Genomic DNA, 26,164 nt, shown 5'->3' on the forward strand with positions numbered 1-26,164 from the left:
GCTTCAGAGTTAGACTGATATTGCTAGGCATATATTTAGTCTTATCATTTTGTTTATACATTGGGGAAAATTTGTTTATTAAATGTTTCATGTAACTACATCCAAGTTTTGCCAGGCTGGAAACTTGGACCTTTTCTGTGTTTTTTGTTTTGTTTTGTTTTTTTTGGTAGCATGGACTGAACTCAGAGGCATTCAACCACTGAGCCACATCCTCAGCCCTATTTTGTATTTTATTTAGAGACAGGGTCTCACTGAGTTGCTTAGTGCCTCACTGTTGCTGAGGCTGGCTTTGAACTCTCGATCCTCCTGCCTCAGCCTCCTGAGCCACTGGGATTACAGGCGTGTGCCACTGTGTAGTGACTTTTTAATTCTAGTTTTCATAACCTGGAGATCAGACTGTTGCTTTTGCATGATGTATGTAATGACTCATGACTGGAGTCTGCTTTGTTTTATAGTAACTATAACTTGTATTTTTATGAGCTATTTTGTAAACAGATGATGTATTTCTCCATTGAAAATACAATAAAATTTTAAAAAGCAAAAATAAATAAATGAAAAGAATATGCTTCCTTTGATTTTTGTAAACCACTGATAATGTAAACAAGGATGCAAGATTGTCCTTTAGGGTTTATCAAAATAACTAGGAATAGTAGGTAATTCTGATATTTAGTAAGGGTAATCAATCTGTCTTGTAAAACATAACCTTACATTATAAAGTATGATACAGCCAAAAATATCCTTGTTGAGAAAAGTATGATGACATACTTTTAAAATATGAACAAAGCCTAATGATTAGAGTGAGAATATAATTTATCATTCAAATTTGACAACTCAACTGTAAAATATTTATTAAAAAAATAGACCAAGGACAGCACAAACAGGTTGAAGGAAAGAACAAAGAAACTTACTCCTCCACATATCAAAACTTATTTGCAAGAAACTAATCAAAACTACATATGAGAACCATAGGTACAGACCATCAATCCATAAAACAAAACAGAAATTTTAGAAACAGACAAATGTAAATGGAAACATCAAATATGACAGCAATGGTATTGTAGTTTAGAAAGGGTGTATTATTCTCTAAATTATTCTATGGCAATTGTGTGAAAAACTAAAATACAATTGGACCAGTGTATTGGAGTTAGCTCAAACCAGTCAATTGCTAAGTATTCAAGAATATCAAATACACATTGTTAAATCATTGGTAGCTGGAAATCAGCTGCAGTGGAAGTATTTGTACAGAGCTAGTTTACTAGCACAACACTAATTGCATTTATACCTTATGTCAGACATAAAATCAATTCTATGTGGATTAAAAATCTAAGTGTGAAGAACAAATTTTAAGACTTAGAAGAAAATATATGGAGGAAAATATCTTAACAATTTGGGACTGGAAAGAATTTCTTAACAACAAACAAAGTCATGTAATTCAAAGGAAAAGTATGTTAAATATGACGATATAATAATCTTGAAACTATAATGAGGGGAGTTATTAAAGAATTTAAAAACTGAAAAAATAATCCCAAACTGGGTCGTGATGATTACAAGATATATAACAAAGAATTCATATCCAAAATGAATGAAAACCATCTATAAATCAATAAAGAATATATAAATAACTGAAAAATTGCATAAGACTTGAAAAGTAACTATATATTGAAAAAAACCTGATGGCCAATAAAGAAAGAAAAGTTCTTAATCTTACAGTTATCAAGGAAATGCAAGTTGATAGTATAGACATTTCACTCAAACATAAATTTCTCCCAACTTATTTAAAGTGTGTCATCATTATACAAAATACATGTATGAAGATTTGAATTTGGTGTCAACATACCTTATATACAGAGATGAAAAAAATGTGGTATATATGTGTATTAAGAATTGTAATGCAAAAAAAGAGTACAATTATAATGGCATAATTTGGTGTGAACATACTTTATACAGAGTTACAAAAAATGTGCTGTATATGGGTAATAATGAGTGTAATGTATTCCATTATTGTCATGTATTTAAAAAATAAAGAAAAAAATAAAGTGTAATAAACACAAATGTTCACAAATATGTAGGGCAATTCATACACTAATGAAGGTGTGTTTGGGAAAACCAATTTGAAGAGCAATTTGTGATATGCAGTCAGGAAACTGAGGGAATCATAGCACAAATTATTAGTGGTCCCTAACATTCATTTGTTATCATTTCTTCCGGTAGGAGAAGGAGCAACACAATCAAGAACATTTGTAATTAAAAAGCATAACATTTGCAATTTTTCATGTCTTGAAGATAATGAAAGGTTTTTGGATTTGACATTATTCTGGTTACCCTGTTATGCTTTTAAAATATTTCAAATTTGAAAAATATTTAGTTTTGGAGTGATACCTCACTTTTGGATATGGCACATTTAAGTGCCTATTAAACATCCATATGAAAAAAAAACTTGTGTATGGAAGCACTGACTTTATAGTTGAGACATCACTCTATTACTAAATATGTATTTTACAAGTGGTGTCATATAAATAACTATAGGCAAATAAAGACAGGTCCCCTAGATCCAAAATTGCAACTGAGTAGGTGATCTATAAAAAAATGAAGACTAAATGTTATCTGGGCCTCACCCATACAAGCACCAGGGGTGTGGGAAGAAAACTTCCAAGCTATGATTCACAAAATTAGTCTTCCCCAGGATATAGACTAGAAAATGTTAGGGAACCTAAGGAAGTCATCTGAGAAACTGATGTTTCCCTTTGTATGAGGCTATGTCTACCCTAGGTTAACAGGTCACAGATGTTAGTGTTGATAAGGAAATTAGCCTGAGTTGGTTTTCTACAACACTCTATACATGATGCTATCATTAATAAAAGCATGTTATATCATTTAATTCCTCAGTTCTAGAAGGTTCATCTTCACAACTCTCTTATTAATGAGGATACTAAGATTCTGAGGAGTCGAATATCTCCTTATATTCAGAACTTATACTGAAAGTAGGGTTTAAAATGCAGAACTTGGCGGTCAAGGGGTGTGAAGATGACAATCACAATCAGTGAGAAGTTACAAACTAAGTTGATAGCTTTTCCCCACTTGATAATCATTCCATGTGTTAAAAATAACTTTGGTTCTATACTAAGGAGTCCGGTAATTCTCAACCATTTCTTTTTGGTTATCTTCTTCAGTCCTATATTTTCAGTATGACTGCAGTGTAAATTACTTTAAATGTTGTGTCTCATTTCTGAGTTTCAAGCTTGCATGTCAAAAGCAAATGAGTTATATTTCAGACTTTAAGTCCAGCATTTGCAAATTAATATTTTCTTATCCAATACCATTCCTTCCCCCCGCTTTGTTTTTTGCTCTTAATCAATTAATGATTGCAGTTCTCCCGTATTGGTAGGTATTACCCTACCTCCACCTACGTAGTTTTGGTAGCTATTTTGTGACACGTTCTAGTTATTAGTTATGGCAATAACGATTTCAAGTTTAAGTTATTCATGTGTGCTAGACTCCTCCTCTAGAATATTCTCAAGGACCATTCTTTATTTAAAAATAAAAAAGGAAATTTTATGTGAATATATTCCCTGAGAATGTGCATTATCACCTAACAGGCAAGGGTTCCACATATTTCAACAGCTAATGACAGCCAATAAGATATTTGATTTTTAATAATTAGTATGTTTCATCTAGGAATTTTTTAAAATGTGAAAACATCATATAACATCTTACTAGGACAAGAAATTAAAATATGCATCAGTAACAAACAGAAGTGATACAGAGAACTGAAAACACCAGATGAATATAAACATCCCAATAAAATTTGTCCCAGGTAGTTAGCTGCAGGAATAAATTGCGTACGAAAGAAGCAAAACAGTCGCTAAAGGGGAGGAAATTAGAAATAAGTGGAGGTGGGACAGATAAACACCGAGGTAGAGAAAACAAGCTATCTTTAAGCGGAAAGGTAACTGATGGAGGAAAGCAAAATGTCAAACACCACTTCAGTTCTGTGTTCTATTAATGCTCAAAAGCAACTAAATGGTAAGTAAAGATTCTCCTCACATTATTTTCTTAATTTGAGAAACTACGTTCAGCCCTACGTCGCCAGAGTTCTCCAAACAGCAGTCTGCAGAATAGGAATCTATCAAGAAGCCAGCGTAGGTCGCCGCCCAGGGGTGTGCACGCGCAGTGTCGGCGTAGTTCTCGCGTCACGTCCCAGGAACGCTTCGCAGGAAGTGACGTGACACGGAGGGGCGGGCTGGACTCTGCGCAAGAAGTGTCTCTCAGATAGTAAATAAGCCCTGAAAAGCAAGAAAGAGACTGTCTCCATTTTGTCGGCGCTCGCAGTTCTTGCGACGCTGTGAAGATGGGCAGTGTTCTGGGGCTGTGCTCCATGGCGAGCTGGGTGAGTTGGATCTTTTCAGCGTCCCGGATGCTAGCGTGAGAGACAGGAGAGAGCCACCAGAGCAGGGCTGGGTGAGGCCCAGCGGGAACGAGCTACCCCACCCAACAGGGAGTGCCTTCTGTCCCCATTTTCTTCCCTTCTCCTCTGGTCACTCCGATTCAATTTCGGGGCCTTGGGCCTTGCGAAGAACTTACCATGGGGATCGTGAGATGCAGTGCAGATTGAAGGTGAACCAGATCGCAAAGATGGAGCGAGCTGTAGTCCCCTCCCCCACCGGTTTCATAAAAACTGCCTCCCTTTCTTTCGGACCCTTTAGGTAGGCCGCCTTTTGTGTCTGCCTAGGCCTTCTCTTCAAAGGCTTCGGCCTTTCCGTCTGCCGGGAACTCGTATCTTTTTTTGTCATCTCTAACCGGGCGACTTCAGACTGCGGCACTGCCATCCCTGGACCAGGCCTCTTTGTTCTGACCGGCCGACTACATTTAAGAAGTGTTCGTTATCTATGACAGCCTGGCATTGATTTAGTGATACCATTTCTGAAATAAACAGTCTTAGCTGTGCCACTGAGTCTTTGGCCTTGATGACATTAGGAAGTTACTGTGCTTCTCAAGTAATAATTTTACACACCTGGAAAAGCTGTTCAGTTTGGTAGTGTCAAATGTCTTGACAGAAAGCATACATGTGCAATCCCAATTTTGATGTGCTTTTGGGGGTGTGTTTCATTTTCGTTAGTTACAGAGTCGTAAGTGTGAAACCATTTTCATTTATAGTTGCAAGATTTCTTAATCCAAGTGGCACACATAACCTCAGTTTTTAAAAGCTAACTTTCTCTCCTTCCAAAAAAATTAAGACAGAATATTGGCAGCACATTAATAAAGATGTAACTTTGGGTGAAGTATTTAGATTAAAATGTTGTGATTTTTAAATTCCATTTCTAACAATTGCTCCTCAGACTACCTGAGTAATTCCATTAATATACATTAACCCATATAGTGATTATTTCACATACCTAACATCTTTTCAAAAAACGTTTTATTGTGGTTTGAACTGTAAATGTTAAATTTTAATCAAAAAATTATATCGAAGTTGTTAGTCTAGCCCATTCTCTTGACTATGTTGTATTCTTGCAGTTGAGTATGGAAACCTATTTTTATCCCAATAAAATATTGAGCGTCTAGTTGAGTCTATATTGAGTCTTTTATACAAAAGGGATGAGTTTAGTGTAATAAGAAGTACTATATTTAATAAGTGATTATCATGAGATTGTTGTCCTTAATTTTTTGGTAAGATTATGTAATCATATTTGTAATATCAGATTTTGTCCAGTTTTCTTTGTAGATTGTATAGACTTAAAAAGAGGGATATGTGTTTTCCATTGTATTCTCATTCTTGAGTTCAGTGGTGAACAACATTTTTTGTCTCCAGGAAAATTGATGTATGTAAGTTTTAAGAATTTTTTTTTTTTATGTATGTCTTAAGTCAGGAAGAAGATAGCTTTAGAGAACAAGTATATACAACTACTTTTGTTGACTAGAAGAATGCCCTTGATAAAACTGACACTGCCTTTTAGTCAGTGTTAATTAGATACTCTGAAAAGGTAGTATCATGTAAGCAGTTTTCTTACCTTATGATAATGAGGTCTCTAAAAAAATAGAGAAAGCTAGATGACCAGCATTGCATATCATGCTTCTAAGTCATTATGGCTGACTTAAGAATTCATAGTGTGTAATATGAGTCCATTCTTTCCTATGTTTTTTACATGCTTCTGTCTTTTTATTTCTGAATTATGCAATTTTAGTGCATATCTGTAGTAATGAGATTTGCCTTCTGATACACAAATCAATCTCTTCCACATTCTAAACAGTTAACATGTTCATTTACTTAGAAGTTTTAATAAAATTAAAATTATTCAAATTTTCAAAACTCATTCACATCATTAAATTACTCAGGTAATATAGAACTACAAACAAAACAACCTCATTTTTTTTTTGCATAGATTTCTATAGGTTTAATCAAATTTAGTGAAAGTCATTTTCTTATAATTGTAGAACATTTCTGAACTATGAAAAATATGAGAGAAAAATTACTAGTCACTTTTAATGAGGCACTTCCCCCATCCTAATCTTGACATTGGTCATTGGTATTGGTGAATAGAAGAGTGACTGGACCTTGTAATTCAACAATTATCGTTTTTTTGCCCAAAGAGCTTGTGATTACTGAGTGCCTATTTTTTGCCAGCCTCTGCTAGTTTTTATTTTTTAATACAGTGACTTTTTTTGTAGAAATGATTCATAGTTGCTGTGAAGAGCCAAGCAATTCAGACTATAAAGAACATTTTAAAATCACCAAAAAAATCTCATCACCAATTTCATTTCTTCTGTCAATGCATATATCACAATAGATGGATGAATAGACTATTGTAAGCATTTAAATGTTAGCTCTTTTATTATTTTTATTACATAGAATGTTCATTAGTTCATCTATGTATAAATATACAACAATTTTTCCTTTCACCTACAACTTTTTGTATTCACTGAAGTTATTGCTTGCTTTATTTTCTGTGTATTTAACTAATTAACCCCAGACTTTTCCCCAGCTCTTAATTTTTAGGAAAGGTAGCATGCTAAACATGTTATGCAGAGCAATAAATTGAGTTTATCTTTAATTTAACCAAAGAGAAGAATTAAAGAATTTAAACTTAAAGAATTGCTGATTTTTTTTTTTTTTTTTTAAATCAGGAGAGTTTCCTAAACAGGTACCTCTAAGGAGGTGATTCTATAGCAGTAGCTTTCAGTAATGCTTGATTTTGTCCCTACACCTACTGCTGGGACATTTGACAGTGTCTGCAAACATTTTTTTGTTGTCACAGCTTGAGGTGAGGAATGCCACTTGCATCTCCTGGGTGGAGGCCAGGGATGCTATTAAGTATTCTGCAATATACAAGGCAGCCCCCAGCCATGAAGAATTATTCAGCTCAAAATGTCAGTAGTCTCATGGTTGAGAAATCCTAAGTTTAGACAAAAGATTGTATGAAACATTGATGTCAGACACATTTTAAGGACATTTTAATTTTAAATTCACTAATAAAGAGGTATAAAAATTTAGTATTCATCCATTCTTCTATATCCTAGCTTTTTTTAAATTGATTTTTTAAAAAAATAAATGACAGCAGAATGCATTACAATTCTTATTACACATATACGGAACAGTTTTTCATATCTTTGGTTGTATATAAAGTATATCCTAGCTTTTATTAATGACCTTTTAATTCAGAATTCTACAAGCATATTGTTCTTTGTGATTTAAGAAAAGACAGTGTACTCACATTTTCACTTTTGGGAGGCAGTCTTTCTTTAGAATATTATCTCAGTATTTCTAAGTAACATTTATATTATATATGCCTAATTTGGAGGGCCTTTTAGTTTGTTTTGTTCTGTTTTAGACATTGTCATCTAACTGGAAGATTAAGACTTAACACCTGTTCCTTGATTTCAACTGGCCTTCATCCTGCACCCTTACCAAAGTCATACATACATAATTATTATGTCCCCTTATCTTTCCATAATACTTATAATTTTAGTTAAACATAAGTTGTGACTATTTAAATGAGTTAATATATGTAAAACTATTGTAAGCATTTAAATGTTAGCTCTTTATTATTTTTATTACTTATAATGTTCTTTGTAGTTCATCCGTGTAATAAATATACATTAATTTTTCCTTTCACCTACAACTTTTTATATTCATTGATGTTATTGCTTGCTTTATTTTCTGTGTATTAAACTAATTAATAACCCCAGACTTTTCCCCAGCTATTTGCATGTCTAAGTAAGTTTAGATGCGTTTAATGGTTGATCTGTCCTTAGAAGTTAGGTCTCCCAGGAGGTAGACATGCTTGCTGCCTAAGGTTGTGCTGTTAGTCTTGCCAGGCTGCAGCTGCCTTAGGCATGAAGGCAACTACCTAGGACCATGGAATCTTGATGTCACCAGCCTGCTGTGTACTGTACTCCCCATACACAGGAATTTCTTGCTCCTGCACCATGGACAGTATCCTGATCAGCCACCCCCTGTACCCTGAAGTGTTACTTAACATTGAGCACTCATCCAGGCCTCCAGCATCCTCCTCTGGTTGAAAAAGGCAACAAGGCAAATGCTGTTCCACTTCTTCAACTCCAAATCTCTCATCAATAGTTTTGAGATTGTTGTCATGGCCTGTATTAATCTTTCATTGAAAATTAAAGCATCTGGAAGAAAAAGAGATGTGATTAATATATTCTACCACCTCTCCCAGTTAAGAGCAGAAAGAACTCCCAGCCCCTGATCATTGATCAGAACTACATTAACACCATAAAAAGTTTTAAGGCAGAAAAGAGGCTGCTAAAGGAGATGGGACATTGTGTTCATGTCAACTATCCCCATAAGACATTGTGATTGTACTTATAAGTCTTAGAATGTGAAGTTAGTTAAACCCTGGTTCATGCTGCCTGGAATTTTATGGAAGACAGTCTTTGAATTTGAATCAATGAATCCATATTTTTATTCAGTTTCAACCAAAGACTATAACATTTGCTAAATGTAAAGACTGTCAAAAAAGAACCACAGGATAGACAACAGACTTCCAAAAGCCCTTACAATGATAGAAGAAAAGACAGCAAGAGAAGCAGAAATAAGAGAGGTATAAATTGGTCAAGGTCAAGGACACAATAGTTCTAGAGCATGTAGTATAAGAAGATATAATAATAGGTGGAGTTGATATGGAACTTACAGCTTGAGATGAATTAAGTCCCACACTCAAGTGAAAAAGCCCTTGAAGACATAGTCATATTCCGGTTTAGGCCAGATATCCAAGAGGTGATTATTAAGAGTTCATATAGAAATGTTTATAAAAGGAAAAAAAAATCCCATTCTTGATCTCAGAACTAAGTCTTAGGGTCACTTAAATACTTCCAAGAAACAGGCATGAAAAGGGCATCATAGGAACTTAATTGCAATTCTTATATCTACTTTGGTAAGGTTATCTGTTTAAATGTTTTGACCATTTTTTAATTGCTTGGTTTGTTTCTGAGTTTTGAGAGTTCCTTTTAAATTCTAGATGAAAATGATTTATCATATACCTGACTTCCAAGTATGAGGCATATAGCCTTTCATCTTCTGAATACTATCTTAATTTTAATGAGGCACACATTATCAATTTTTTTCTTTTGTGGGTGGTTTTGTATTATAACCAGAAAATCTTAAGTGAATTTTCATATATGGTTTGATTATAAAGTTCACTTTTTAAAAATATATGGATATCCAGTTACTTCAGCACCATTTGTTAAAATATTATTCTTTCCAATTTTATTTGCTGTGGCATCTTTGTCAAAAATCCTTTGACCATAGTTGCAAGTCTATTTCTGTACTCTTTGTTCTTTATGTGTCTATTCTTTTCATCTATAGCACTCTGTGTCTGTACTGATTTCTATAACTTTAAAGTTAATCTTAAAGCTGGGCATGGTGGCACCCGCCTGTAATTCCAGCAGCTTAGAAGGCTCAAAGCCAACCTCAGCAATTTAGCGAGGTGCTAAGCAACTCAGTGAGACCCTATACCTAAATAAAAATTAAGAAAGCGGGCTGGGGATGTGGCTCAGTGGTTAAGTGTCCACTGGTTTCAATCCCCAGTACCAAAAAAATACAAACAAACAAACAAAAAAATCTTAAAATCAAGTAGTGTGAGTTTTCCAAATTTTATACTTTTATTAAAAAACAGTTTTGAGGTATTATAGATCCTTTTCCATATACATTTTAAAGTAACTAGTTTATTATTAAACTGTTGTTGGGAGTATCATTGGAGTTGGTTTGAAACTGATCAGTTTGTAAAGAATTGATATTTTAAAAATATTGAATCTTCTCATCCATGAACACAGCATATTTTGCCATTTATTTAGGTCTTTGATATCTTTCACCAATATTTTGATATTCATAGCTTTAATCTTATGTATACATTGATAGATTTATACCTATATATTGCTTTTATTATTTGCTTAATTTAAATTTCTAATTGTTTGTAGCTATCATATTTTTATATGATAAAACGTTTTTTAACGTTTGATATGTGTATGTTAACTTTTTACTTTATGACCTTATTAGGTTTGCTTGTTAATCATAGTTGCATTTTTATAGTTTCTTTAGGATTTTCTATGTAGTCAATTGTATTAAGTGTGAATAAGATAGTTTTATGTCTTTTATTATGATTTGTGTGTCTTTTTTGTCCCCCTCATTGTACTGGCTAGGATGTTCAGTGTGAAAGTATGAATACAAGTGGCAAACGCAGATTTCTTTGCCTTGTTTCAGAAGTTAGGGGGAATACATTTACACTTAAAGCATTAAATGTAATTGAGAGCAACAGATACTTACAAATGCCTTTTATCTAGTTGAGGATGTTCTGTTCTATTCCTTGTTGCTGATATTTGATCACAAATGGACATTGAAGTTTGTCAAGTATTCTTTTTTACATTTATTGGGATGAACATATAGTGGCTTTTATTTCATCTTAATCTGATGAATTTCATTGATTAATATTTCAAGTTGAACCAGCCTAATTTTCCCAGACTAAACCTATATTATCTTTTGGCTTAAAGTGTTCATTGGAAGTGTGATTTCTCTCTCTCTCCCTCTGTATAAAATCTGCCTTTATTTTTCTGATTGTCATTGTCTTTAAGCAGTTGACCGTGGTGTTATTGATATAGTTTCATGCTTCTTTTGTTAGGGCTTCATTGAATTTGGATCTGGAAGTTCATAATTTTTGTTAAATTTGGGAAATTTTGACAATTTCTTCTGACTGGCAGATACTAGTTTTACTTATATTCATTTTAAAGTTATCTGGCAATGGTGTGATGCTTTTTATCAGTTTTTCATCTTGGATCTTTTCTATTGCTGTATCTTCAGATTCACTAAACTTTAGTTCTCTGTCTTACCAGTATTCTTTGGGTTAAGATATTTAAGTTGGTATGGTTCTTTTAAATTATCTTTCATGTCCCTCCTCCACTTGTTTTCCTCTATTTCCTTGAGCATGTAATGTATAGTTATAATAATATTACAAAACCCTCTTTATTAACTCAGTAATCTGTTATTTCCAGGTTGGTTTTGACTAATTGAATCTCTTTATGGATTATATTTACCTACTTCTTTGCATGCCTGCTAGTTTTTTAAATAGATGTTACAGAAATTTTACCTTGCTGAGTGTTAGATAAGATATACTTACATATTTAAAAAATAAATTCTTGATCTTTGTTTTGGACATAGGTGAGTTATTGGGAGAGAATTTGGTTTTTTCGTTACTTTTAAGCTTTGCTAACTGAAACAAGTACAACCTTAAATAAAATGGCAGATTTTTTTTTCTTTCTCCCCTGTGTTATTTCTCTGCCCAGGGCTTCAAGGATTAAAATATATATTTTTTCACTCTAGGTGATAAAACTCCCAGGAACCAGCTGCCTCGACCCACTTGAGTAATTTTTGCAAATGCACATGTCAACCAGTGGTCAGCTAGAGCTTGCTGTCTGTGTAGCTTTATCTTCTCCAGGATTTTGACCTAGGAATTCTAGCTGCCTTAACTTCCCCAAATTCCCAATTATCTCCCCAAGTCATGTAGACCATTCCTGCACTGGCCAATCACAGAGCTCAAGGTGTCTCCTCTCAGAAATTATTGTCCTACATTTATTGTTATTGTCTGAAATACTATTGTTACATTTATTTATTTATTTTTCCTTGTTAAGGCAGGAGGTTGGTCTGAATTTTGGTACTTACTGCAAGTCTTATTTTTCTTCAGTTTTATGCTTTTGTTCCTTGGTACCAAAGTTATTCTTTGTTTTCCCACTTCTCATTTCTTAGCTGTGTGATTCCTCTTTCCATCTTCTGCTATTACCTTTTTTAGGTCTCCCTTTTTAATTTTTTAAGCCTTTAGCTTTTTCTCCATAACTCAAATGAAATACTGATAGGGAATTTTCTTACTGACTTACTATTTCAAAGTTCTATCTTTCTTTATCTGAAGGGAGATGTTTATATTTAATTTTTGGTAAGAGTAGGCTTATATAGTTGCTGTGACATACATTTCTGATCTACGGATGCTTAATATACAATATCTCTGTTTTCTGTGTTTTATCAGTTATTATGAGTCTGTTTTGTACAGTACTTCCTTCCTGTGACTTATATATAGGTATGTATATTATGATAGCTGAGGACTAAGGGACAGGGGCTCTAAGTTGACTTAGCATCTGTGCTACTCACTAATATTCTATATCATGGCTAAATTTTGTTTCTTGCGGATTATTTCTCTCCTTGTGTTATTTGAAGTAATTTTATTCATTTTACTTGGAATAGAGATCAAGGGCTTTTTATGCTTGACTTTGTTCTTTCTTTACATAAAAGTTATTAAGTTTTTTTAGTTTGTAGATAATACATATGAATCAAATACTTTTTGTACCTTGGTAATTGGTCAGTCCTCCCCCTCTTTGAACAGGTTGGATATAAAATTTCATTAAATAATTTAAACTGTACTTATAAAATAATTTTCTTTTTCTCAGATACCATGTCTGTGTGGTAGTGCCCCATGTTTGCTATGCCGATGCTGTCCCAGTGGAAACAACTCCACAGTGACTAGATTGATCTATGCACTTTTTTTGCTTGTTGGAGTATGTGTAGCTTGTGTAATGTTGATACCAGGAATGGAAGAACAACTAAATAAGGTTAGTTTTTTTTTACTGATTGATTACTTGAAACTGTAGAATATGCGTAAACCTGATATTTGGGTATTAAAAAAAGACTAATGTAAAAATAAATAATGTGTAATTACAAAAATTTTAGTAGCTCATAACTTTTCGGAAAGAGACAATATAAGGTCGCGCATTAAGTTTCGTGATGGTGGTAGAGAAAAGTGCTGTGATAATCCAAGGAAAGAAATGATGACAGAATCTCATCATGTATCATGGAAAAGGGGCCATAATTTAGCCCTGAAAATGGGACATTCTAAAAATAAGTAGAAATTTTGTTTGCATAGATAGAAAATTAGGAAGCATCTCCAGCAGAGTATCTATGCTTTAGGAAGATTAATACTGGTAATTAGGAAGGATAGAAGTCAAGCAGTTAAATCCGGAGGCCATTACATTGATTAGCGCTGTTTTATAGAATACTGATTAGCATTTATATTCTAATCAATTAGATTACAGTATGACTGCAGTGGTTATTAGTCATTTACGATTCTAAGTTAAAATAAAATTGATTAAAATATTGATTAGCATTATTTTATAGAGGTCTTAAACTAGTTTTTTTTTTAATATTTTTTTAGTTTGTAGTTGGACACAATATCTTTATTTTATTTATTTATTTTTATGTGGTGCTGAGGATCAAACCTAGCACCTCACACGTGCTAGACAAGCGCTCTATTGCTGAGCCACAGCCACAGCCGCAGCCCCTTAAACTAGTTTTTTATGGGTGTAGAGTTGACTGAATCTGGCTGGCATTTAAATATTGATAGTGATGGAATCATAAATAACAATCAGGATCTGATCCTAGAAAATCAGCAGAATGAAAAATAAAGGTATTTTATTTTTTATGTTGTTTTCTTTTTTTTTTTTTAAGGGAATCAGATTGTGAAAGGAGCTAGGAAAAATATAGTAAATTTAGTTTTTAGCACATGACATGGAGATTCTGCATCATATACATGTGTATATCTATATATCTTAATTCAGGCTAGTATAGCAAGAATACCATAGGCTTAAACAACAGAAATTTTTCTGATGCCAGCATGGTTGAAGCATGGTGAAGGTATTCTTAATGATTTGCAGAGGGCCATCTTATATTCTCATATGGTGGAAAAGCACATATAGGCTTCTCTTTAACTTTTTATAAAGTCACTAATCTCATCATGAGGGCTTTCTCCTCGAGATCTAATTAACCTCTCCCCAAACCCCACTTCCTAATAATATCCCATCAAGGATTAGGATTTCAACATAGGAATTTTGGGCAGACATCTATGTGAAATACATAACAGTACACATCTGGCAGGAAGCAGAAAACATGTTGTATAACTCAGAGAAATCAGAGATAGAAGTTATCTTGGAGTTACAGATAAAAGTTGAAACCCTGACAGCATCTGCTGAACAAGACCATTCAGAATGAGCAGTGCTACTAGAACTTTGCCAAAAGTTATTAAAGGGGTTGATAGAGAAAGGAGAACCTCTGAAGGAGCAATAAGAACAGAAGAACCAAGAGATGAACAGTCCTTAGGAGTAGACCTTAAGATTTGAGAACTCTTACATGACTAGTGTCATGAATCTTTCAAGTGTTGGGACTGAAAGGAGTGTTAAGAAATAATTTATTGTCAAATATATGAATAATGTAGTTATGGACAATACCCTGGGTTATTTTCAAAGTCTTTTTTGTACTGATTACAGTATGACATTTTCTTTTGGGTGGTGCTGGTGATCAAACCCCAAGGCGTTACATATCACACAAGCTCTATGCTACTGAGCCACATCCCAAGCTCCTTACAGTTTGACTTTGTGAATCGTTATCAGTCTTTCTCAAGATTCCAAGTTAAAATATAAAATGACTGCTATCCATGTTAAATCAAATCTATTCATGGTTAGAAATAGCACTTACAGAATAAGGGACCAAAATTCAAAATGAACTTAACTTTAGTTCTTAGAAACAAACTTGGTTATTCTGATTCTTTAAAACTTTTATTGACTTTATTTTTTTCTCTTAATTTAGTCTATCACGGGGCTGGGGATGTGGCTCAAGCGGTAGCATGCTAGCCTGGCATGTGTGTGGCCTGGGTTCGATCCTTAGCACCACATACAAACAAAGATGTTGTGTCTGCCAATAACTAAAAAATAAATATTAAAATTCTCTCTCTCTCTTTAAAAAAAAATTTAGTCTATCACAGTAGAATACAAGTTGTAAAAATTGAGAATTAATCTCCAACTCAAACATCCAGTTTAGGATTAACATTGGTGTTTTATCATTTGATCACATAGAAGTTTACCTCTTTGTTAATTTTATCTGATTAAAATATACCAGGCTTGTGCTGGGGTGGTAGCTCAGGGGTAGAGAACTTGCCTAGCACATGTGAGGCACTGGGTTTGATCCTCAGCACCACATAAAAGTAAATAAACAAAGGTATTGTGTCCATCTACAACTAAAAATATTAAAAAAAAATACCAGGCTTAATCTTGATTACATATTCTTCATAAACTATAAAGAAAACTTAAAATTTTCAAATCTTTATTTGATTACAGAATTTTCATCTTTTAATGAAAACATATGGATCACAAATTCATTTTTGTTTTTTTAGATTCCTGGATTTTGTGAGAATGAGAAAGGTGTTGTTCCTTGTAGTATTCTGGTTGGCTATAAAGCTGTATATCGTTTGTGCTTTGGCTTGGCTATGTTCTATCTTCTCCTCTCTTTGCTAATGATCAAAGTGAAGAGCAGCAGTGATCCTAGAGCTGCAATACATAATGGGTGAGTTTTGAATAAACTTCAATATAAAATTCTGGATAGCCTCTTCACTAATTCTGCTTAAAGAAATTTTAAAGTAGCCAGGCACGGTGGCACATGTCTGTAATCTCAGTGGCTTAGGAGGCTGAGGCAGGAGGATCATGAGTTCAAAGCCAGTCTCAACAACTTAGTGAGGCCCTAAGCAACTCAGTGAAACCCTATTTCTAAATAAAATACAAAAAGGAGCTGGGGATATGGCTTAGTGGTTAAGTACCCCTGGGTTCAATCCCTGGCACCAAAAAAATAAATAAAAGAAATTTAAAGCAAAATAAATATAATTTGCAGAATTATTTTGTCTGTTCACGAGTAAGGTAAGAAAACTTTTGCTTCTACTAAAATATGTCAGATTTGGGTGTTAAGTTACAGCTTTGGGTTATTTGTTGGTATAACCTGTTATTTATAATGTTTTACATTTTAATCTTAAAAAGAAAATATATATATGCACGACTAAGAAAGAGCTGTTCCTTCTCCTTTTAGCCTTTGGTGGATCACTGCTGTTAAAAGGAATTCTCAGTTTCCTAGACCTACAATGTAGACAAAATGTAAAACTTTATCTCTGGAACAGGGTATTGATCAATTGTACTGGACAACCCAGAAAGAAACTTCACCCCCCTTCCCCCCCTGCATTAATGTTTTAAAACATATCTGCTATTGCTTTTCTGGTAACACCTAGGAATAAACAAATGGAATATTAATATTAATGAGAAATATGATGTGATAGTTTTTATTTCATCTTTTTGTGTGTGTGTGTGTGTGTGTGTGGTGCTGGGGATTTAACCCAGGGCCTTGTGCATGTGAGGCAAGCACTCTACCAACTGTGCTATATCCCTAGCCCTCTCGTCTTGTTCTTTTACTCATTGATTGTTTAAAATTATTGTTTTAAATGGAGGCATTTATCATATCTTTATTAAAATTTCATTTTTATATTAATTTTTTAAAACATTAGTGTTTAACCTGTATACTTCTCCAGTTTTTTTAAAAAAGTATTTTTAGTATCCCACTTCTTATATTAAATAAACAAATATTCTCATGAGTTAATTGCAAATATACCTTTCTTAAAACTATCTAAAATGCAGTTTATGTAATACTCTTTTATGATTTTCAGGGTATCCTCAGAAAGAATTGAACAGTTTTATAAAGTGCGAAGTATAGCTGTTCTTTAAGATTCCCTTATAATATTTCATATATGAAATTATTTGGGCTGGGGATGTGGCACAAGAGGTAGCGCGCTCGCCTGGCATGCGTGTGGCCTGGGTTCTATCCTCAGCACCACATACAAACAAAGATGTTGTGTCCGCCGAGAACTAAAAAATTAAACTAAAATATTAAAAAAAAAATTGTCTCTCTCTCGCTCTCTCTCTCTCTCTCTCTCTCTCTCTTTAAAAAAAAAAGAGATTATTTGTTGGATGTTTATAAATAAATATTATATTTATTTTCATTTTAGATTCTGGTTCTTTAAATTTGCGGCAGCAATTGCAATTATTATTGGGGCATTCTTCATTCCAGAAGGAACTTTTACAACTGGTAAGAATTTTTTGTTGTTGTTTGGTATGATATTTTATGAATAAAACTGAAATAATAATTGTTACTTAGCTCTTTAACTCATTTTGTTTACTTTTTTTTCCCAGTTGCAAAATCAAGGCTTTAAATTCTATTTTCCCTTTTGTGTACTGAGATTGTGAAAGGAAATAATAATAACTAAATTCACTTGTATGTATGCTATTTTTTTCTTTCAGTATGGTTTTATGTAGGCATGGCAGGGGCCTTTTGTTTCATCCTCATACAGCTAGTCTTACTTATTGATTTTGCCCATTCATGGAATGAATCATGGGTTGAAAAAATGGAAGAAGGGAACTCGAGATGTTGGTATGCAGGTAAGCTTTCCTCTCACAAAACATCTATGATGTACTTGAACTTTTGTAAAAACAGGCATGAGACTAGAGGGAAATCACTTAGGATTTTTTTTTTTTTAAGTTTTTATTTTTTTAGGTGTAGATGGACACAACACAATGCCTTTATTTTTTTTTTTTTATGTGGTGCCCAGGATCCAACCCGGTCCCGCCTGTGCTAGGGGAGCGCCCTACCACTGAGCCATAATCCCAGCCCAACACTTAACAATTTTTATAGTCTAATTTCTTCTGGCTTTTCATTTTAAGTTTGTGAATAACACCACATCACACTGTATCAGCAATTTAACTTGTTGAAAATCTTTTGATAGATTAACTGGGAACATTGTTATCTAAGAATCTAAATAGGAATAATAAATGTTTCAAAGCCTATTGCTTAAATCATGTGCAATTTCTAGCATAACTTCCTGGTTTATATCAGGTTAAAAGTAAAATTTTAAAAGGAAGAGTACTCCTAGAAATAAACATATGGTGATAGAATTTATAAAAAACAACAAACAGAAAAGGTGTAAAAACTTTGGGATGTTTTATATATATATATGTATAGGATTCCTGTAAAGGATTCTATTATGTGTGTCAGTTAACTCCTAAGGAGATTTCTATAGTAGTGAAATTAAAAGTTTATTTACTTATAACAATGAGCTTGAGTCTTACGTTTACACTAAAAATGTGGGTCAAAATTCAGATGCTTACAAGAGCCAAATAAGTAACAAAAATAAAGGAAGAGAGTCTCAATCCTTATGCAAATAGTAGAGACTGCGATGAATTGGAGAGTATGACTGTCCCAACAAAAGTGTGGTTACTGCTCAGCTCCATGTATTAATTGTACTCAGGGAACATGAACTCATCTTTGTTTGATTCTTTTTGTTTTTTGTTTTGTTTTGTTTTAAGCCATACATTTGAATTTTTAGGGAAAGTAATCTGGGTTTTAGGTAACAAAATCTTTAAAACAGTACAAGCCAAATCCAGTGAATCTGATAACCTAATTTTTCTCTCACACACCTAGTTTATGTTGTTTGGCTTTTAGTCTTTTGGAAATTTCACTTACATAGCCTCATTCTTCATTGAAAAGTCCAAGAGTTTCTGTCTGTGTGTTCTTTGCTATTTCCCCAGGACCTGGAATGTTGTAGGCATTCAACAGACAATTATTGAATGGATGCCTTGTCAGTGAGGGAACTCTAACAAATTCTTACACATTGAACACATATTAGCACAAAGAAAATGCATGTTTTGTATATTGAATTTTAAGATTTTAGTTGTTAAGGAAAAGCATCATTGTTTTGTAGGTTCAGCATTAACAATGAAAATATTTTTGTTTTTTCATGCCCTATGTATAACTGAATAATTATAGTTCTTTTAATAGTATTCTTGTTCTAGTTACCTTTATTCTAAAAATAATGCCTAATGTACATGAACATGGTTTGTAAATTGTTAGATATTCCTAATGAAAAAAATCATACTAGTGTTATCATACTTGAAAATATGTACAGACTGTAGAATTATTCAGTGATAGAATTCAGGATGAATTTTCTTCCTTGCTTTTGTAGCCTGCATTGTTAGTGACTTAAAATATAACTTATTGATAAATTGATAGGAATTCATATCAGTTCCTAATATTTGTGAAAAAATCTTATTATTTAATTGTATTATTTTCCACAGCCTTATTATCAGCTACAGCTCTGAATTATCTGCTGTCTTTGGTAGCCATCGTTTTGTTCTTTGTCTACTATACTCATCCAGCCAGTTGTTCAGAAAATAAGGCATTCATCAGTGTCAATATGCTCCTCTGCATTGGTGCTTCTATAATGTCTATTCTGCCAAAAATCCAGGTATGCTCTTCATAGTATCACTTTTTATGCAACTTACACCTTTCTGAATCTTCATAAATCTCAAATGATGTCAGATATTCATCCATATTGTTTAACATTTTGTTCATAGGAGTCACAACCAAGATCTGGTTTGTTACAGTCTTCAGTAATTACAATCTATACAATGTATTTGACTTGGTCTGCTATGACCAATGAGCCAGGTATGTTTTGTTTTTATTTATTTAATTTCAGTGAGTCCCGCAGTATTTCCTTTTATTCAGAGGTGGTTATTTGGGGAGGTTAAGCTGCTTAAAATTTAGGCTCCTAGAAGAATAAAGCATGTACATAAATCATTTCAGGGCTGGGGATGTGGCTCAAGTGGTAGCACACTCACCTGGCACGAGTGCGGCCCAGGTTCGATCCTCAGCACCACATACAAACAAAGATGTTGTATCTGCCGATAACTAAAAAATAAATATTAAAAAAAATTCTCTCTCTCTAAAAAAAATAATAATAATAATAATAACATTTTATCCTTGAGTTATTACCATTTTTTTCACTAATTTTTTTCCTTCACCAACAAAATTATAAGGAAATTATAAGAAATAAGAGTTATGTATAGGAAGAAAAATCTCATTGATTTTTGACTTTAGTATAATTTTTCACATTCTTCTTTTTCTCTGACTCCCTTGAAATTGAATATAATTGGATTTCATAACAAATCTTTTTATTGGCATTCCATGAGAACAATAATCAACATATTGTTATTTGGGGAGATAGATTACTTTTAGAAAAGGAAGAAAATGTTCTTTGCCTAAAATAAATATGTATTATTTATACGTATATATACATATGTATATATACACGAATAAATACATACATAATACATATTGGTGTACACACACAAAAGAAAAATGTTCTGAATCACATTGAGTTTACAGAATTTTAAATGCTTTATTACTTGTTAGAGAAAGATTTCTAATTTTTTTCCTTAGTGGTTATAGAAAATTATTAGTCATTTGTGTTGGAGATGAGCCTTCTCTAGTTTTCAATAAGATAATGAAGACTACCAGATCTGGCTTTGTGGGAAGAAAAAATACATATATTTTGGACACTTTAATAAACTTTGACAATCTTTTTTTTAAATGTTAAGTTATTATATCTCTTTTGTCATTTCTTCAAGAAATCACTTCTTGCTTTTATAGTGTACTTCTGACAAATTGATAAATTTTATGAAGTCAGTATTGTAATTCCGCAACACATGGTAGAAAAGCCAGTGCATTATGATTTAGAACATTTTTTTCCTAATTACTAGAATTTTACTAACATTAGGTCATCTGAATTTATCCATCTTCTATATATAAAGAGATTGTATCTTTCACAGGTTGAAAATAGAATGAACAAACTTTCCCAAGTGCTTATCTGTAAAATGAACAGTATAAAGCAAAAACAAAAAATCTTTTGTCTTGTTAATGAATACAAATTATCCTCAAGAATTTTATTGTTATAATTATGCTTTTTCCAGCAAAACTTTTTGAATTTGCAGTGGTAGAAAGAGAACCCTGTGCCTTAAGTAATTCCATTATTCTTAACATTTTATTTTGACTTTCATTTACTTTACAGAAACAGATTGTAACCCAAGTCTACTAAGCATAATTGGCTTTAATATCACAAGCTCTATCCCAAAGGATGGGCAGTCTTTCCAGTGGTGGCATGCTCAAGGAATTATAGGACTAATCCTCTTTTTATTGTGTGTGTTTTATTCAAGGTAAGAAAAACTAATTTTTTAAATAGGAAGTCAAGCTATTGATTTAGGAATCACTTTTGAAAAAATCATTTACTTTTTGTCATCTCTTTAACACAGCATCCGTACTTCAAACAATAGTCAGGTTAATAAACTGACTCTAACAAGTGACGAATCCACATTAATAGAAGATGGTGGAGCCAGAAGTGATGGATCACTGGAGGATGGTGATGATGTTCACCGAGCTATAGATAATGAAAGGGATGGTGTCACTTACAGTTATTCCTTCTTTCATTTCATGCTTTTCCTGGCTTCCCTTTATATCATGATGACCCTTACCAACTGGTACAGGTACTTATATTTTATAAAAACTTCAGATGAGAGAATTCTTATTTTTTTCTTATAGTTGTTTTAAAACATGATTGGATTCAAAATACTTTTTAATCCAATCCTCTAATATATTTCAAAATTTACAGCTAAGTGAACAGTGAGAGCAGCACAAGAAATGCAGACTTGACTTTCTTGCTTTAGCAATAATGGAAACATTGAAATAGTTCCAAATTTTGAAGTGACTGAAATAGAAAATTTAAAAATCTAAAGTATGATTTTGTCCAAATGATTAGTGATTCTCTTCAAGTATCAGGCAATTCGTTTAATTATTTTTTAATGCATAATATTCTTAGATAATGTGTAAGATTACTTTCAGTACCACCTGAAGATGAAGAAAAAAGATTATTCTTTGCTGCTTTTTTTTTAAGAGCAGCTTTTACTGATATATAGTATTGAAAATATTTTTTTAAATTCCTATGCCATATCATTAAGCTGCAAGAATCCTAATAGTTCTCAATAATTCAGTGTGGTTGTTAGATAATAGTAATTGTTAAGACTTATAGAGCAAAGATTTTTTGGTATATTTCATTACTTAAAAGTCAGCTCAATTTGGGGTCTGTTTCTTACTCAGTCTGTAAATCTAAGAAGCAAGGGAAGTGGGTGGAGATAGGTTGGGTGTGGTATTCCATATACATTCTGAACAGTCTTCATGTGTATTATCTGTTTATACAGAGGTCATATTCAGTTTCACTTGCAAGAAATAATATAAAGTAATTCAGAATCATGCAAAAGAACTACTTAAAAGGCTTTTGTTCCTGGGACTGGGGTTGTAGCTCAGTGGTAGAGTGCTTGCCTCTCACGATTGAGGCCCTGGGTTCTATCCTCAGCACCACAAAAAATAATATTGTGTCCATCTACAACTAAAACATATATATATATATTTTTTAAAAGGCTTGTTATTTCATTAAAAGAAACACCATTAAATTTGTGGAAAGCAAAGCAGCAGATTGCTGCTACTAAAGAATATTTCTGAATAAAGTTAGTACCTTTATGGCTGATGATACAACACTCTTCCCCCACCTTCTCTTTTTGTTTTTCCTTAAATTTTAGGTATGAGCCCTCTCACGCAATGAAAAGTCAGTGGACTGCTGTCTGGGTGAAAATATCGTCTAGTTGGATTGGCATCGTGCTGTATGTTTGGACACTAGTGGCACCACTTGTTCTTACAAATCGTGATTTTGATTGAACGGGACTTCTGGCATGAAAGTCCTACTTTGGTCATCATTTATTTGAAATTAACAGTATTCCCAATTTTTGTAAATTGTGTGTGTGCTTCCTGTGTAACTTCTCTGGTATTGTTCTGGCATGAATTAGATTTTATTGCTTGCCGTTTTATTCATTATATTTTTGCCATGTGCATTGATCATGTGAATTAGAGTGAGTTGTAAAGGCAGAGTTTTATGAATAATGGTGGTGAATTAATAAAGTGGACATTGGTAGGCTTATCTCTCTCTGCTCTAAGTATGAAATTAAAAGTAAAAACAAAACTGTCAGTTTGCTTTTAAAAGTTTGCTAGACCTTCCTTAAGCTGTTTTAGAAAAAGCATAAAAGTAAATGTGTATGGCTGCCTTTTGAAATATTTTATGTGTTGCCTTATGGGAGACTATGAAGAACATAGCTATTCTAAAATTGTATAAACAAGTTCACTTACATGGTTAGTTGTTTTAAAAATGCAGGTCATTCAAATTCATTTAAGATTTACCATTAGTATAAAAGTAGAGAACTTAGCACAAGAAGGGTATATTCAGTGGACAGTGGTGTAAATTATGGATGGAGGTTGAGGCATAGAACCTTCAAGAAAAAAGTCAGATTGTTGGTGGTGGTATTGAATACTCAGTGCGATTAGAGATTGTTATCTTCCTTGGGTAGATATGATGTCCTTCTTCAACAAAATGAACTTTGTTTTGGTCATTATAAAATCACTCGAAGTATGGGTTTAAATTGGAATGCCGAAGGATTTAGACAATGTTATAAAAAAAAGTGGATTAGAAGGAAGTTGTTGGAACTTAGGAAGTTTTGCAATTCAAAAGTGGGAAACTTTTGATAGAGCAGAAATTACAAAATACTTGGCTTCAGAAGATAATATATTGATAAGATCTAGTCAAGTTCTCATTTGAAAATTGAAGAAACTGAAAGACATAAATAGCTCCAATTGATTATTAATATTAATGACAAAGCTGAGAAATTCTAAGTCCACCAAAATTGCTTAGCATCCTGACATTGAAGAAATTTCTATTTAAATTACATGCATAATTGATTTTGTATGTAATGTTGGATAATTTACGTAATATGTGTTGCTACTGTCCAGCATGCTTTCTATCCATAAACTAAGGCCAGAATGATGGATTATTATAAACTCTTGCTTACAGTAACGTACTACACAGCTCAACAGATGTTTAAAACTGCTTTTGTATTTACTGCCAGGCAATTGAAATATATAAGTTATTATAATCTTTCACCTTGAAAATCAAGCAGTGTGACAGTTAATTTAGATTAAAAACTCTTAGAAATTTGTATAATTATCTAACAAAGCTTTTAAAATGTACTTTTGCTTCTTAAAAATATTTATTAATGCAAATGGAGCATAACAATTAAGTTTAATTCCCCAACTTTATTCTGTGTTAATATTGTATTCCACAATTTTGAATGGCTGTGTTCTCCTAAATAAATGAATTCGAGAAAGTGAGAGTGTATTAAATTCTTTAGTAATTCAAATTGAAGGGACTTGAATACTCAGATCTTCCTTTTTCCTATATAAAAAAGAACCTGGCACTGGATAATTAACTGGTCATTTTCTGGCTTGGCAACTGAATTGTTTTCCAGGTGGTTTTTATCCCTGTGGTTGTCTTTATATAGAGTCCTTCTTAGTTAGGCATGACTGTAACATTCCAAACATACATATCACCCTTTTTTTTTTTTCTTAACACTTAAGGTTTTAAAGTGCTACATATACCATCTGTTATGAACATATACTGGAAAGTTTAGGTGTTGGTCACCAGCTCTTTCTTGTCCTGCTTAACATCCCCCTAAGGCAAAAGAAAAATGGAGGAATGAAGCATCTTCCTTGAATCCAGATAGTATAGAGACTTACCCTTGTAAAACACAAGTCTGATTATTTTTAAAGAAATGCCATTAATTCCTCCATCTTCATGTGAGCTCTTCCCTAAAGTTGATCCATGTGGAAAAAAATGCATCAAAACAAGGTACTATCCCTTTTATCAATTATTCTTTCCATACTTAAAAGAAAGATACACCACATCTTCATTATAAATTTTACCAAAGCACTTGGGGAAAATCTCTATAGATTGTTTTAATGTCCCAAACTGGGATAAAAATTTACTTATTTATTTATTCAACAAAATTGAGTCTCTAAGTGATGTAGCATTAAAAAAAAAAATTAATGGTGAATTCTAATGGAGTCCAAAGGATTGAAAGGTTTCTCTTTATCATCTGAAGTCTAAAATTGGTTTCAAGGACTAATGGGTAGCTCTAAAAACAATGATTAAGGAGGCCAAGAAAACATACATACATACATTATATATATACATATAATATATATAACATATATATATATAATATATACATATAATATATACTATATATATATATGTTGTAGGTGAACACAATGCCTTTATTTTATTTTTTAATGTGGTGCCGAGAATCGAACCCAGTGCCTCACAAGTGCTAGGCAAGCACTCTATAACCTCTGAGCCAAAACCCCAGCCCCAAGTTTCCTTTTGAATATATATTTGGAAGTCCTGAATCAAGCCAGTGGAGAAATAAGGGATAAGGAGGAATGCATGGGGAAGATTATCAAAACAGACTTAGGATAGTACTATATATCATTTCTTGTTATATTTATTAGAACTTAATTGTATGGTTATTTCATTGCAAAGATCAAATATACTGTTCTGATAATCGGTATAACTGAAAATGGACTTTTAAAAAATGTCTAGAAATATTAGCTAAAAGAAACAACTTCTTAGCTGCAGATAAGTGTTAACAGGAACATCCATGTATAACTTTTCACACAGTAAAAATGGGTATAAAATTCTTTGGGGAAGCCAGGCAAATTATGAGAGGTCAAATCCCTCTAGTATTCTTTTTTTTTTCCCTAGTATTCTGATTACATTTAAAAGAAGCATGTAACTGCTGTTATTTTAAAACAAAAATCTTAAATTCCTTCAATATTTAAACTTAGAAAAACCTTAAAAAGGACCAATGTAATAACATTTTTCAATTTTTTTAGAGTGATTCGATTGGGAAGCTCCAAAATGCCCCCAACAACAAGGAACTTGATCATATCCCACAATGAGAAAGTTTCTCTCCTGTTCATAAAATCTTTATTTTAACAAGCTTTGGAAAAGTGACCTCTTTGGTTCATGCTGAAAAC

At 32.9% G+C, this 26,164-nt stretch overlaps 1 protein-coding gene and 1 long non-coding RNA gene across 2 annotated transcripts; one reads left to right on the forward strand and one right to left on the reverse strand.

Annotated features, from left to right (window-relative positions):
• Positions 1-822: 822 nt before the first annotated feature.
• LOC144366054 (uncharacterized) lies at positions 823-10,335 on the reverse strand. Its single transcript, XR_013424905.1, has 2 exons — positions 4,582-10,335; positions 823-4,283 (listed from the first exon to the last, which is right to left on the reverse strand). It is a non-coding gene; the product is annotated as an uncharacterized LOC144366054 (long non-coding RNA).
• Serinc1 (serine incorporator 1) lies at positions 4,224-24,457 on the forward strand. Its single transcript, XM_005340524.4, has 10 exons — positions 4,224-4,387; positions 12,946-13,107; positions 15,717-15,886; positions 17,367-17,446; positions 17,659-17,796; positions 19,489-19,658; positions 19,768-19,858; positions 21,261-21,405; positions 21,502-21,732; positions 22,822-24,457. The coding sequence occupies exons 1-10, from the start codon at positions 4,349-4,351 to the stop codon at positions 22,955-22,957; spliced, it is 1,362 nt and encodes a 453-aa protein (XP_005340581.1). The 5' UTR covers positions 4,224-4,348; the 3' UTR covers positions 22,958-24,457.
• Positions 24,458-26,164: the final 1,707 nt, after the last annotated feature.

This window comes from Ictidomys tridecemlineatus, chromosome 8 (assembly GCF_052094955.1).
Source record: "Ictidomys tridecemlineatus isolate mIctTri1 chromosome 8, mIctTri1.hap1, whole genome shotgun sequence".
Lineage (NCBI taxonomy): Eukaryota > Metazoa > Chordata > Mammalia > Rodentia > Sciuridae > Ictidomys > Ictidomys tridecemlineatus.